Source organism: Pocillopora verrucosa, chromosome 7, assembly GCF_036669915.1.
Source record: "Pocillopora verrucosa isolate sample1 chromosome 7, ASM3666991v2, whole genome shotgun sequence".
Taxonomy (NCBI): domain Eukaryota; kingdom Metazoa; phylum Cnidaria; class Anthozoa; order Scleractinia; family Pocilloporidae; genus Pocillopora; species Pocillopora verrucosa.
Genome location: NC_089318.1, coordinates 5,733,141 through 5,747,236, shown reverse-complemented (window position 1 = coordinate 5,747,236; position 14,096 = coordinate 5,733,141). Strand labels below are relative to the sequence as shown.

General features: G+C 37.5%; 1 protein-coding gene across 1 annotated transcript; it reads right to left on the bottom strand.

Moving 5' to 3' along the window:
- Positions 1-7,497: 7,497 nt before the first annotated feature.
- Positions 7,498-13,888, bottom strand: LOC131796565 (actin-related protein 2-B). Its single transcript, XM_059114200.2, has 10 exons — positions 13,724-13,888; positions 13,534-13,644; positions 13,257-13,415; positions 13,073-13,129; positions 11,828-11,900; positions 11,326-11,462; positions 10,712-10,797; positions 10,425-10,488; positions 9,688-9,966; positions 7,498-9,139 (listed from the first exon to the last, which is right to left on the bottom strand). Exons 1-10 carry the CDS (start codon positions 13,886-13,888, stop codon positions 8,969-8,971), a joined length of 1,302 nt encoding a protein of 433 aa, XP_058970183.1. The 3' UTR covers positions 7,498-8,968.
- Between the last annotated feature and the right edge of the window lie 208 nt (positions 13,889-14,096).

Here is a 14,096-nt window from a genome sequence, read left to right as displayed (position 1 = left end):
TATTCGTCCATGTAGATTGGTGTAGTGTGTACTTGAACGAAGTGGCCCATCCAGCTAGAGCTTATCCCGGTTTCCATGGGATGAAGCGATTAGGAATATTACAACTACATCGCAAATTTACCCCAGCATTTCTCCAGTAGCCAGGCTTCCATGGTACCCAGTGATACTCTTATCTGGAGAGAGGTTCCTGCGGGGTTCCTGCGTACTAACCGCAAGGTCACCAAGTCTCTTACACTCAATGAGAGTATCTTGATAATTATGAATTTTTCCAAAACTCTAGATCTATCAGGAAAAATCTATATATGATTATTCGGTGAAATGAAATCATTCCTGATTTAAAAGTCAAAGGTTATCAATCGCCTTTGGTATGGAGCTTCCCTGTTATGAAGGTTATCCCAAAAAAGTTAAAAAAAAAAAAGTGGCCATAAGCCATTGAAAAACTGCTGAAATTTTTTTCCAGAGAGTCAAATTGTGTAAAAAATTTTTTTCTTTTATTTTTTTAAGCTTAAGACTCAGGGGTTTAGTTATTCATTCATTCAATTTTTTATAGTTATCTAAATGGGAACCCATTGCATTGTGACTGTAATCTCGAAAGGCTTAGACTTGGCCGGAAGAATCTGCCTGTAATTCAAGATGTGGATAATATTCAGTGCAAAACACCTTATCATCTTCGAGATAAGCCTTTGAACTCTCTCTCCGATCTCTGCGGTAAGTTTGTTTTTAAGAAGGATAAAGTTTTTGTGTCCCAACAGAAGCTACAACAATCACGCAAAGGGCATAGCTAGCATTGAGGATTACTCCTCTAAAAAGGGGCAGTTTTCAATCAGAAGATGGATTAACACCATCACTAGGCAAGATGGCATTGGTTTTAAGGGGCGCAAGTTTCTAAAGAAACTGTGGTGCTACGTCGGTGGGAGAGTATAGCAGGTAATTTAGTGTTAACAACTCAGTTGTTAACACTAAATTCTGATTGGCTGTACAAGACTAAAGCTGACAAAAATGTCAAACCTTTAAAGTTCATATTTAACAAATAGATTCCAAGTTGTCGTGCGTCTGTTCAGTAATAGATCACAGATGACGTCAAAATGTGGTAAGAACTAAAAAGTGACACACGAGGCGCAGCTCGACTACGTCTCGTGTTTCTCCCTACACTTCTTTCGTGCTCTAGCCGCTTACTGCGTGCTTTACAACAGAATAGAGCACAGCCAAGGCTTCTCTATTTGTTAAATTATCTGTTTTATTGGTTTTACTTCACCCTGCTTTGTGATTGGTCCAGAAGACTCAAAGAAAATTCACATCGTTTTCAGGTCTAAAATAGATATAGTATGTATTTATAGGGTAATTAAAAATATCTCAATAAATTATCTTTCTTCTTTTTTGCTTGTAGGTTATGGCAGAATTATGCATGATCACAATAGTTCTTTGCCAAACGAAAATAGTTCTTTGCCAAACGAAATAAATTCTTTGCAAGACGGAAAAAGTTCTGTAGGAAAGGGAAAAGGTAGGGAAATTTACAACTGGTCTTCGTACTTGACTGGCATGTTAACACAATTTCATGACAAATCCCTAAAGTTAGTTCACCAATTCAACACCAGCTAAGATTCAAAACAGGAAAAGAATAATAATAATAATAATAATTATAATAATAATAATAATAATAATAAAGTTTTTGGGCGTATTTAGAAAACTAAACGCGCTTTCATTACTATTTAGAAAAAAATAAATTGATTAAAACCTACAAAATGTTTCTTATAACAGTAATAAATAAATAAATGAAATAATTAATTAAGAATTGGGTGGCATGAAAGCGAGGTACAGTTCCACGTAAAATAATTAAAAAAAAAAACTCCCGAAACAAGAATGTTTTGAGGGCAAATTTAAAAGATAAAAGAGATGTTGTATTTTTAACAGAACCCACTAGACTGTTCCATAATATAAGTGCGAAGAAAGAAAAGGCACGTTCACCGTATGTCACAGAGTTCACAGTAGGGACGGTAAAAAGTAGTTTAGAGGACGAGCGTTGGCTTCTTTGCGGGTGGTATTGTTGTAGGAGGGACGACAAGTAGGCTGGACAAAGTCCATGGATAATTTTGAAAGTGATGAGCAGAACTTTGAAGGGGGAGGGGGAGAAAAGAGCCTTCCTTCCCCCCTCCTCTTTTCCACTTCCCCTCCCCTCCCCTCCCCTATCCTCCGCTTTTACCCTTCCCCTCCCCTCCCCTCCCCTCCCCTCCCTCCTCCTTCAAGGCCAGCTATGCAGGCTATAATTATTCCCTTCTTTTGACCTTTTACTCTTTCATTTTTTTTGTGCCAATGCAATCAGGTAGATATATTTTTTATTTTGTTTTACGCTAATACAGTTACAAGCGTTCGCATGATGAAGGAATTGATTCCTTTTTTCGATGAGTTTCGTATTCTCCCCTTTAAACAGATGGCAGCATTAACTGCAGAAGTAACATAAACTGCCCAACTGGCAGAGTTTGCACCAACCATACATGCCAGTGTAGGGACGGCTATTATGAAGAGGGAGGGAATTGTGAGGACATAGACGAATGTATGAGCGGATCTCACAAATGCGGTAAAGTCAGCGCTTATTGCAAGAACAATGTGGGAAGTTACACCTGCGAGTGTACCCCGGGTTTCAAAATGGAGAACGAAGTATGCGTAGGTCAGTGTATGTTCTAAGTTTTTGATAACTAAGCTGTTATGAGCGCTTTTCAATTGAGTGTCGTTTAACCAAAACCAAAGCAATTACAACAGCCAATCGGAAGAAAGGAAAATAACTTTAAGAGCCAATGAGAACTCAAAGTATAAACAACCAAACTGCCTGAAGCGCGGGAAAACGCGGGCAATCACGTCGTAATTGGTTTTAATTTTGCATCTGATTGGTTGAGAAAGTAGCGCGAGTTTCTGGACCAATCACAGAGCGATGTAAAGCAAAACCAAGGAAATTCCCGATTACTTTTGTCACTCAATTGAAAATTGCTCTTTAGCAAAAAATGTTATCCATTTTTATCTTAGTGAAAGGCAAACTCTTGGTAAAACCATACTTTACAAATCTTTCTGCAAAGCCTCAGTACACAATAAATAGGGATCAGATTCTTTGATATGAGGTGAGAGCTGTGAGCTGAAAGAGACTGATACGACAAGATATGGAGACGAGACAGGGTGCGTCATTCTTAGAAAAGGCAGAGCCTCTTTTCGTTCAAAGGTCGATTGTGCAATAGACCATTTTAAGGTTGTGTACTTAGCCGCCAAGCCTTTAATTTGGAGTGAGGCTGAAGGTGACCTTGTTGTGATAAAGACCAGTATCGAGTTAGCATTGACAAAAAAGTAATTTGCATTTGAAAAGCAACAAGGTTTGTATCATAACAAGGTCAACCTTGGCCTCACTCCTGTTCAAAGACTTGGAAACCAAGCACACAACTGTAAAATGGACTATTGCATTCCCTCTGCATTCCCACGACCGTTAAAGAAAAAACAGCACAAAACAAACAGCCATAAAACAGAAGGGAAAGATCGTAAATAGTCACTCTTAGGTTAGCTTCATCTTGTTTTGAACAAATCAGATAAGCTCGCATAAAACCAAAGCATAGATATCACTGCAACATTTCAAAGCTTCCATCCACTTTTTTATTGTTTTGAATGACATAAACTTTATTTTTTAGATATCAATGAATGTGACGACCCGTACGTGTGTGGCGAAGATGTAAGCTGTGTCAACTCTCCAGGCAGTTTTGGTTGTGAATGTCTTGGTGACATGAAAAATGGGTATTTCTATGTCCCTGAAGTGAAACAGTGTATAGATGTCGACGAGTGTAAGCTGCAGCCCTGTAATCAAAACACCAGCACATGTAAAAACTCCCATGGCAGCTATAAGTGTGATTGCAAACCTGGCTACAAGACTAAAGAATCACATCAATGCATAGGTAATTAAATAATTGTATTTACTCAGTAGTTTATGATAGGGCGAAGCCCTTCTTTTGAGTCTTTCCTCATTTTATCGCTTCTCTCTGCAATAGTGTGTCGAATTTCGGAATTGCCTTTGGCTTCTTTTTAAAAACTAGGCCTGGTGCTCAACCATGTGTATGAAAACGAGTTTAAGTTATATGTGAATGAAAACTTACAATCATATGAAAGGATGAGCACCAGGACTTGCTTTGAAATAGAGGCCAAAGGTAATTCGGAAATGGGCATTTGCTATGTGAAAAACTTTTGTGCCGTCGATCCATCAAATCTTCACTGTAATATTAGTGATGATAATCACAATAGTGGTTGGTGTAAAAAAGTTCAGCTCAGAATCATTGTGGCTCATGTGTTGTATCGATTCGCGAATGCATACACTTCTGACTCTCCCAGATCAAAATTTTCATTCTCCTTACTGTCAATCGTGCATTTCTTATAATGTTAGTTCAGATAATTTAGTATTGGATCAACTAATTATCCCCAAATTGATATTTTTCTTTATTCTCATTACTTATTAGGTTGTTGTTGCATTGATATTTTAAGGAGAAATTCCGTCTTGGTCACTCATGGGAGTTAAAGGGTTAAAGAAATTTTCAATTGAGTATTAAAAGTTATCCGGGTTTACGTATTGGTTTTGAATCACTCCGCTCTCTGATTGGTCCAGAAAACTCGTGCTATCCTCTCAACCAGTCACATACAAGACGCAAATCAAACGTAACTTGGTAATATGCGTTTCCCCGCGCTTTTCGCGGTTGGCTCGTTTTTACTCTGAGTTCTAATTGGCTCTTAAAGGTATCTTCCTTCGCTCAGATTGGTCGTTACGATCACTTTGCCTTTGCTTTTGCGACAGTCAATTGAGAATTCTTTGAAAGAGATTGTCTCTCGGTACAACGTGACGAAGATATTTCCGGCTAAATTTAGCTACGTTCTTAATTGTAGCTTATTGGAATTTACGAGAGTGACACTCGGGGCACAATATTTCATTTTTATTGACATATCAGACATCGATGAATGCACGGAAACTGCAAAATGTAAAGGCCAGCATAGAACTTGCTCCAACACGGTAGGATCCTTCCTTTGTCGATGTGGTGCCGGCTTCATTTTCGACGAATTTGCCACTAAATCTGACGACAAATGCAAAGGTTTGTGCTTTTATCGGTCGCGATTTCTTACTTTTGTTTAGCAGTATTTACGGAACAAGGATTTGAATACTGGGAAAACTTTTAAACGAGAAACGGTAGGAGGGGAGGAGGTGGACAAAAAGCTTGGCAATATAGGGGGGAGGATGTTGGAATGGGGGAAGAGCCAACTTATCACAGTTTCAGTGGCATGAAGCCATAAGGACGAAATGCTATTTAATCGTAAGATCTCCCACGCCCCCTCTCTCTCGCAAGATTTGAGACGAGTCGGGGAGAGGTTTGCCGGGAGTCTGGCACTATTTACCAGTACCGGACCCCCTGAAGACCCCTCGCCGTCTCGCGTTGCACATGCATCAAGCCTTATGCCTCATAGTTTCCATTGGACAAAGAAACGCCCGTGCTGCAGCGCTTTTAACAAGGGCCTGCTTGCACGTTGACTTAAAGGTGACAGTGAGATCGACTACAGTTCTCTTATACCTTGACCATTAATTCCTTCTTGTCTGCCTTACAGACATAGATGAGTGCAAGACAAGGAAACACAACTGCGAGAAACAAAGTCACTGCCGTAACATACAAGGTAGTTTTAAATGCGAGTGTCCAGATGGTTATAACAAGGATGGCCTTAAATGCCGGCCCACGTGGTTTACTCGCTGGTTCACTCCCAAGATCTTGTTGAGGGACCTTAAAAATGGGGCCTTGGACACCCTCGGCGTTGCAGGTGGTGCTTGCCTCATAGTTCTGGTTCTGTTTCTTAGTTTCGTTGTAAGATGTTACAGAAAATGTAGAAGAATGTGTAGCAGAAAACCTGGATATAAAGGTAAGAAACAGAATTAATATTTTGTAATCTTCAGTCAGCAGACATGATCCTTGGGAAGAAGTGAATTGAATTAATGAAGTGAATCAGGCCTACTTTAAATTAACAATTTCTTCTCGGAATTGTGTTTTAGATCAATATTACTACCCTGAGGAAGTGTACGATCCTGATCAGATGTTCTTCGCTGAAAATGAAGGAATGTACTATCCAGACGAGATGGCCTACCATGGAGACAGTACGATGTATCCCGAGGGATATCCCGTGGATGGGATGTATCCCGAAGGATACCCTGCGGATGGGATGTATCCCGAAGGATATCCTGCGGATGGGATGTATCCCGAAGGATATCCCTCGGATGGGATGTATCAAGAAGGATATCCCTCGGATGGGATGTATCAAGAAGGATATCCTGCGGATGGAATGTATCAAGAAGGATATCCCGAGGAAGAGTATTATCCCGAGGGTATGGACGATGCCACGGGCGGCCTTGGAGTGGCTGGAAAGAGTATTTTTAACATAGACGATAAGGATCCTTCTGAGAACGTTCCGGTAACGTTTTATGAAGATGACAATGAAGATCTTTCTGATGAACACGACTGATACATATTTGGCTTTGAGTGTACCCTTTTATTCAGCTCGGCAAGAAGACTTAAGTTTTTGTTTCAATCCTTTAAACAACCTTGTTTTGCCTGTAACTTTTATTCCCTTTTATGTCTTGAATCTGACCTGTATCGAACAGTTTTTTTGCTGGATTTCGTCTGTTCGGACTTTTACCGCTCGGCTATTAGCAATGTTGTTGCTGTAGTCTCAGTGTTTACCTTTATGCCGGATACAAGGATACTTTTTCGCTTCCAAGATTGCATGTTAACATGGACTAAAAGTCTACCCTCTCACCTTGAATATTTATATATTAAGCCTTTCTACATCTCAATTTCTCCTTTTGTTAAACCTGGAAGTGCTCTCTCTTTTTTTCCCATTTATTCCTCGATATCCTATAAGCTTCCAATATCCAGTTATCAATGAATCACACATTCATTAGTCACAATTAAAGTTCTGATGCAAAACGCTCTGTTTATGATTGTCCTTCACCATTCCCTTTCTACCCTTGAAGGTTTTTCCTCGCCTCCTCCCCCCCCCTCCCGTTAATCAAGTGGTAACCTTTTATAATCCTTAATTTTCCACGGACTTTCCCTGCGACATTACCTGATAATTTCTTTAAATTCTTCCTTATGTTCCTTGATGGGCTGTGGTAGTGTTTTTAAGCATAAGTTCGTGCCTGTGTAAGCATGCGGGAGTGCTGGGCGGGGTTCGGCTGGTGGAAACACTTGACTTCTGTAGGATGATAACAAATGCAACCCATAATATTATTGGCGCTAATGTTATGTCAGTTTCACTGGCGTGAAAACCACAAACATACTGATTTCTTTTATGAAAAGGAGAACATGAATTACTTCAGGTTTCATGATCGCTGGTTTTCAAATTAAACCGTCTGGGTCATTTGCATTTCCTCTACCTCTTCCTGCGGTTACAGGCCATTATCCATCAATAACACAATTGATAAAACAAGTGAACTACACGAAGTTTGAAATAAAAAAAGAACATTTATTTCCATCTCTTTGCTTTAGCAAGGCATTCCAATTTCTCCACGAGCAACAACATGGAGACGGGAAGAAAAACATTACATAATGCAATAATTAACATGTGAAGGGAACTAGGAAAGTATTATTTTACCAAAATATTTAAGAATGATCTCTTCATTAATTAATAAGAAACTAATCTGTACAGTTCACAAACTCTTCACATTAGAAAACCAAGCTCTCTCTTCAACGACTACAGGCTCTTACACTAGGCCATCAGGAAATTCAGGTGGAAATTATTGTTCTATGACAAAACATCACAAATCTTTGATCAAATGGAAACTTTGCTTTTGCTGAAGGAGTTAGAAACTATTATCATTTTTTCAATTTTCATGAAATGTTCTTTTTTTCTTTCCAGGCATAGTGATCATCTGAGAAAACACCTTGTTTTATTAAGCTCCATTTTTATTTAAAAGTTTCCACCCACAAGTTTTCTCAGCAGCAGCATTGCTGGAGAAATTCATAGAGGCATTCCGTTATAACACCCTTTGTTCACAAACTGATACAATCCAGTATTTAAACAAGTGACTTTGGTGACAAATAATTTCCAAGGACAAAATTCTTTTGGGTGGATGACCTGGCTAACATTATCTTTGCTTAAGAGTTATCATGACAAAAAAAAGTATTAGTGACAGTGGAATTGTTACAGGAAACTCATTAATTTAAATGCAGCTTTAAAACAAAATGGTGTCAGAAAAATTGCAATACCCTGACAAGAAAGATGGCATGCAATATTAAATCCACTTCTCACTACAAGAGCATAAAAAGGAAAGTTAACATGTTAGTAAAACCTTTATATTTCAAAATGGCTATAGGAAAGCAATGCCAAAAGACCAGTCCAACTGCATCACAACATGACTAAGTTTTTTTTTCCTGTCATAAATTAAATGTGGTGGCTTCTTTGATATTCTGGATCTAAGCTTTCACCTCAACTATCTCAAAGAGCCTTCTCAAGTGTTGAGCCTCATTCACACTTACAACAAAGTACATCACTGCTCTGTTTGCAAATAACAATAGAAACTTTTTTTTTGCAGTATCTCATTGCAAATTTATGATGTTGTAAGTGGTCTGATTTCAACCTACCAAATATACTATTTTGCCATCAATTATTTCAATGCACTTTTCCAAAACTGAGGCAGAAATGACCAGAAGTTTCTAAAGGAGAATTTATGTACACTTGATTGTTTTTTTTTCCTTCAATTAAAATGTAAGCAGAAAATCTTTTCACCTCAAGACGAGATGAAGAGAAAGGCAAATGTGAACAGGTAAACCTCTTATGGCATAAAAAAAAATGATCACATAAGAGAGCTTGTTTAGAAGAGTTTGCCCATTATTTCAATTTGGAATTTTCTGTTGTTTTTTCCTCCCCATGTTAACAAAATCTCTATATCTTTTCTCTAATTACCTAGCTGACTTCAACCAACTTTCACTCCCAACTTCTCTAAAACTTTAAGTCCTTTCTCTTGATATTCTTGCCGTGTCATCCAGAATCCTTCTTTGTCCTTCATAATGTCAGCCAGCACAGCACCACCAAGGAACACCATGTGTTTCCTTCTGGGTGGATCTTCAATTCTGATTTTAAATTTCTGTGAATAATGATGAAAATAGCAAAAAAGTGAACTTGGTTTAAGGAAACTTTTAATATACATTCTAATTTCTTGATAACATAAGACAAGCCCAAGACATAAAGACTGACCAACTAACTGCACACAGCCTACCATTCCTCTCCACTCTGATGAAGGACTAACAATTGAAATGTCAGCTTTAGAAACTGTTTACTGTGGCTAATTTCATTATCAACTCAGTTGATAATCAACCAAATTATCTTCTACAACAGCAAGAACTTTGAAAGGTTCATGATCATATATCTAATTTGTGAGGTCTCTCTAGTCCACAATATGTTTCAGAGCATGAATTATTGCAGATTTCATTTCTGATATCAAGATGCCAATTGTGACAGTAACCTTTGGAAATTTTCACAATTTGAGAGAGGACCTTTCCTAGCAACCTAGTTAGATCAAATTGATGTTATTCAACTAATTTATTCAATCATTGTTCAAGTTGTGTCTTTTGGCATGAACCAAAAAAAAAAACAAAAGAAAAGAAAAGGGGAGCGATTAAGGTGGTTACACACCGACAATTTTGTGGTATCTCCCTTAAGAACTCTCTCCAGATACAACTGTTTGATCTCCCTCTCTAGCCTGCTTGGTAGGCCAGGGTACATAGTGGTACCACCAGACAGAACAATGTGCTTGTAAAAGTCTGCTCTGGTATCAATGTCTGCAGCCTGTATGGTGTTGAACAGGAGCTCTGCAACACCCACTCCTTCAATGTTGATGAGATGGGGTTGAAACAATGCCTCAGGTGCTTCAAATCGCTCACCACTCATCTTCACAACCCGTCCATCTGGAAGCTTACAAAGAGGAATGACTTATTAAAAGAAGAAATTATCAAGTCTTTTTTTCCTTAGCTGAGAGTTGTGCTAGGATTGATGAAATCTTGCCTTGAAAAATAAAAAACCTGACTCATACTAAAAATTTGGCAGGATTTGTCATATGCTTAGAGATGAAAGTTCTTGCCTAGCAGTTAAGTGGTGAGAGGCAGACAACAAGGAAAATAAAACTTCAACCAAACTTGAATACCAAAGTGCCACACCCACTGAACTACATACCCTGAAACTAAGCCTGCACATGTTCATCAACCTTTCAGCCTACCATGAGTTTCACAGTTTAGTTGGTAAATAAAAAGAATTTTATTAAGGATACTAAGTTTGCAAGTAATGATTCCCTAAAACTCAATAAAAAAGTTACTGATTTTGCTTACCAGGGAGAGCAGATTGAAATAATGACCAAAAATATCTCTAAGACTTACTGTGTACTGTTCTACAAGAACTGTTGTTTCTAAGGCCAGCTTTTGTTCTTGTTCAATGTTGTACCTTAATATAACAAATGTAATATATAATAAGCAGACAAAATGAACATTGAAATGAACTGCTTTACCAAGCTTTATCTTCGTGTGAACACAATGGGATTTGTACTCTACACTTTAGACTTGATTTCAGGAGCCTAAGGAAAAAGGTTTATCTAAAGGAGTTAACTTACATTTTAATTGAGATATTTGACTATTTGTATCAAGGCATGGATGAAAATTCTACCTACCCGACATAACAGAGCTTTTCTTTCATCATACGGACAGTTTCAAAGTCAGCAGTGTGGTTGAATGCATATCCACGCAACAGAAGCAACTGTCAAACAAACACAAACTTATCATTCAAAATACAGGAGAGCAAATGGTAACGTTGTAAAATTTTTCTTTGCACTTTGCATTGGTTTAACCCTACCACAATATTTTTAAGCAGTCCTTTTTATGATAATGAGTAATTTTTCATGGAGGAAATACTACTTGGAGATATTAATGATTGCCATAACTGTGTCATGGGAAAATGCAAAGGATTTAAGTGAAAGAAAAAAAGCCAAAAAGGGGATCAATTATTTAGATGAACTACCTTCTCAGGATCTTAAAAAACCATCATTTGACACTGAACTTCCTTTTACATTTTCTTTCATGTCTAAACAACAGGAAAACCCTTCCCTTTAGTTGCACAGAATGAGAGGCTCCTTATTGTTAAGAAACTTTGAATTCTTTCATTCCCTGGGATCAATTTAGTACCAAGAACAAAGAAAAGATAAACACACCTGATTAGCTTTGGATTGAAACTTTTTGCATTATTCTGTGAAAACGACGGAGCAAGTGGGTTAAGGTTAATAGTTACCTTGATAAGATATTTGGTAATATCTCGTCCAGCTATGTCTAATCTCCTGGTGAGATGAGGCAGAGCAAAGCCTTCATAAACTGGGCAGATATGAGTCACTCCATCACCAGAGTCTATTACCACACCAGTCAGCAAACCTATAGATGGCAAGAAAAAATTGTTTTGTATGTCCAACGAATGAAGACAATTTACCATATTACAATATAGCAAAATAAGAAAGAATAGTTAACAACCACTTTGGAAGTCATCAGTAAAGTCAATTCATTTGAATTGAACACTAACTCCTTTTCAGGTTGTCAAAATAACAGCCACTGTCACTCACATCATTGTTGAAATGTCATTCACTGTCATAACCTTAATAAAAACCTAAGTGCTATACTTGATATAATACAAAAAGTTAAAACAGGATAGGGGCAGTACACATAGTAGAGTTAAGTACTACAACTACATGTACAAAGATACCAATCTAAGTCAACTTATGCTATGATCACTATCTACTCACCTTGTGCGTACAAAGTTAAAACAGCCTGAATAGCGATATAAACACCTTCAAATTGGTAGTTCTCAAACATGACCTGTATTAACAAATCAAAAATTGAGAAAATTTATTTCATCATACCAGCTATGATTCAATATAAACATCATTTCTACTTGTGATTCGTTGTTAAGATGTAGTTATACTTTTTATAGGGACCCTCTCCAAAAGTAATCAATGCAAGTTTTCTGTTAGTTCAAAAGTAATTTCAAAATCTGAACCAGTACTGAGATTTTGAAGTCAAATTTGACCCATTGATTATTTCTGGGACAGCAGTTCAAAATTTCAACAAGCAAAACAATAGGCCACCAAATGGTCATTTTCCCTCTAGATCTATGACAATCTCAGGCTTAAGAGAAAGTCACCACTTTGTAATGTTAGCTCAATCATACCCAGGAATTCTAAAGAAAAAGATTATTTTCTCAATACTAGGATCTCAATGCCAATTCTCCTTTTTGTCTACTGTACATTTTCTAAAATTTTAATTCTGAGAATCTGGTTTCAAATCAAATATTACCCAAGTGATATAACTTTATTCCCTTCACCTGTCTGCTTACTGCTAATAGTAAATTTATATTGTATCAAATTACCTCTATGCCACTCCTGTGAGTGAAAGTTTTGAATGGTTTGTAAGCTCAAGATTTTTACTCACAATAAAGTTAATTTTTCATTGTCTTATCTGCTTTAATGTTATTGAGAGCTTCCCCATCAAATAAAATTAGCAGCAAAGGTCTCAGTACCCCAGAAAAAAAACCAAGACAAATATTATCCTTCTTTCACTACATGAGGAAATAACATCTTTATATTTCTTTGTAAATTTTTTATAAAACTGTTTAACTGGCTTTCAAATGCAAAGTGATTAAGCAATGAATTTGCCATGTTCTGTGAAATAATTACCTTCAAAAGTAACAGCAATAAATAGATGAGATACTAAAGAACGAGTTATTACCCCAGCAGATGAGACTTAATGCAAGACACACTCACAGACAAGTTTAAGATATACATTTTCGTGGCATGAATTGTTTGTTCCTCTAGATATTGTGCTAATCTGCTAAGCCACTTGTGTTAACTTTTACAGATAAACTATAACCTTCACAACACTTTAAAAGTTTGCAAGAAACCTTGATCTAATTGTTCTCACTTAAAGCATAAGCTTTATCAAGTGAGCTTTTTGAAAATGAAACCTCAAGAGACCAAGAGTTGTGAACTTACCTGAATCATTTTTTCTCTGTTCTTCGTCGGATTCAAAGGCGGTTCGGTAAGCAGAACCTAAATTTAAAGACTAAATGAGAAAACCTGGACAAGAATTGTCAATTTAGTTTTAATGGGGCAATAAAACTTAAGTTAATTATTGTGCAGTAGGGGTACGATAACGAAAAAGTTATTTAATGCTCACTTTGCAATTCGTTGGATCAACGTTAAGCTTTGTTTCTCCAAACGTGTAGTCCCATACATGTTTCATGTCCTCCCAGTTTCGAACAATTCCATTATCCATTGGATAGTTCACTTCTAACATGTATCTTAGTTTGCTGGCTTCATCTCCAATCATCAGATCCTAAAGGGCGAAACAACGGATGTACAGTAGTTTTTGAAACACAACTTTTTCAGTTTGAACGAGAGTAAAGCTTGAACTTTTGAGTTAAATAAACGATGTCAAAACATGAAACACTAACCTTCACTTCAATATCTCCTACTTTCGCTGTGGATCTAATAATGGGTCTGCCCACCATCGAAGGAAAGATGTGAGCTGGGAAGTTTGAGCCTGCATATCCGCACTTGACAAACTGTAATTTAAAAATATTAAATCAAATTAGTTCGCTTTTAAACATCACTTCCAGCTGTGTAACAACTTATCAATCTTACCCCTGTTCCATTGTCGCAAACGAGAACTTTATTTCCCTTGGCATCCATGACCGTGCTGTTCACACCGACCACTTTCGTCAAAACCAATATGGCCGCTGCTAACTTCCTCAACGCCGCCTTGTCACGTGATAGCTCGTTTCCTGGCACCTCCCCCAAGGCTGCCATCATGTACCTGCCTCGTTGGATGCTTTTGACTTGCTTTTTCTAGTATCACGAATTTATCAAATCTCGCACAAATGCGAAAAAGGCTCTGTCGGTCAAAATATTTTAGCCTGTCTTCATAATTTCTCACTAATCAGTTAAAAAAGAGAGTTTTAAACTTCAGCATTGTTCTAAGACTTTTTAATATCTCTACATCTTAATGTTACTCGTT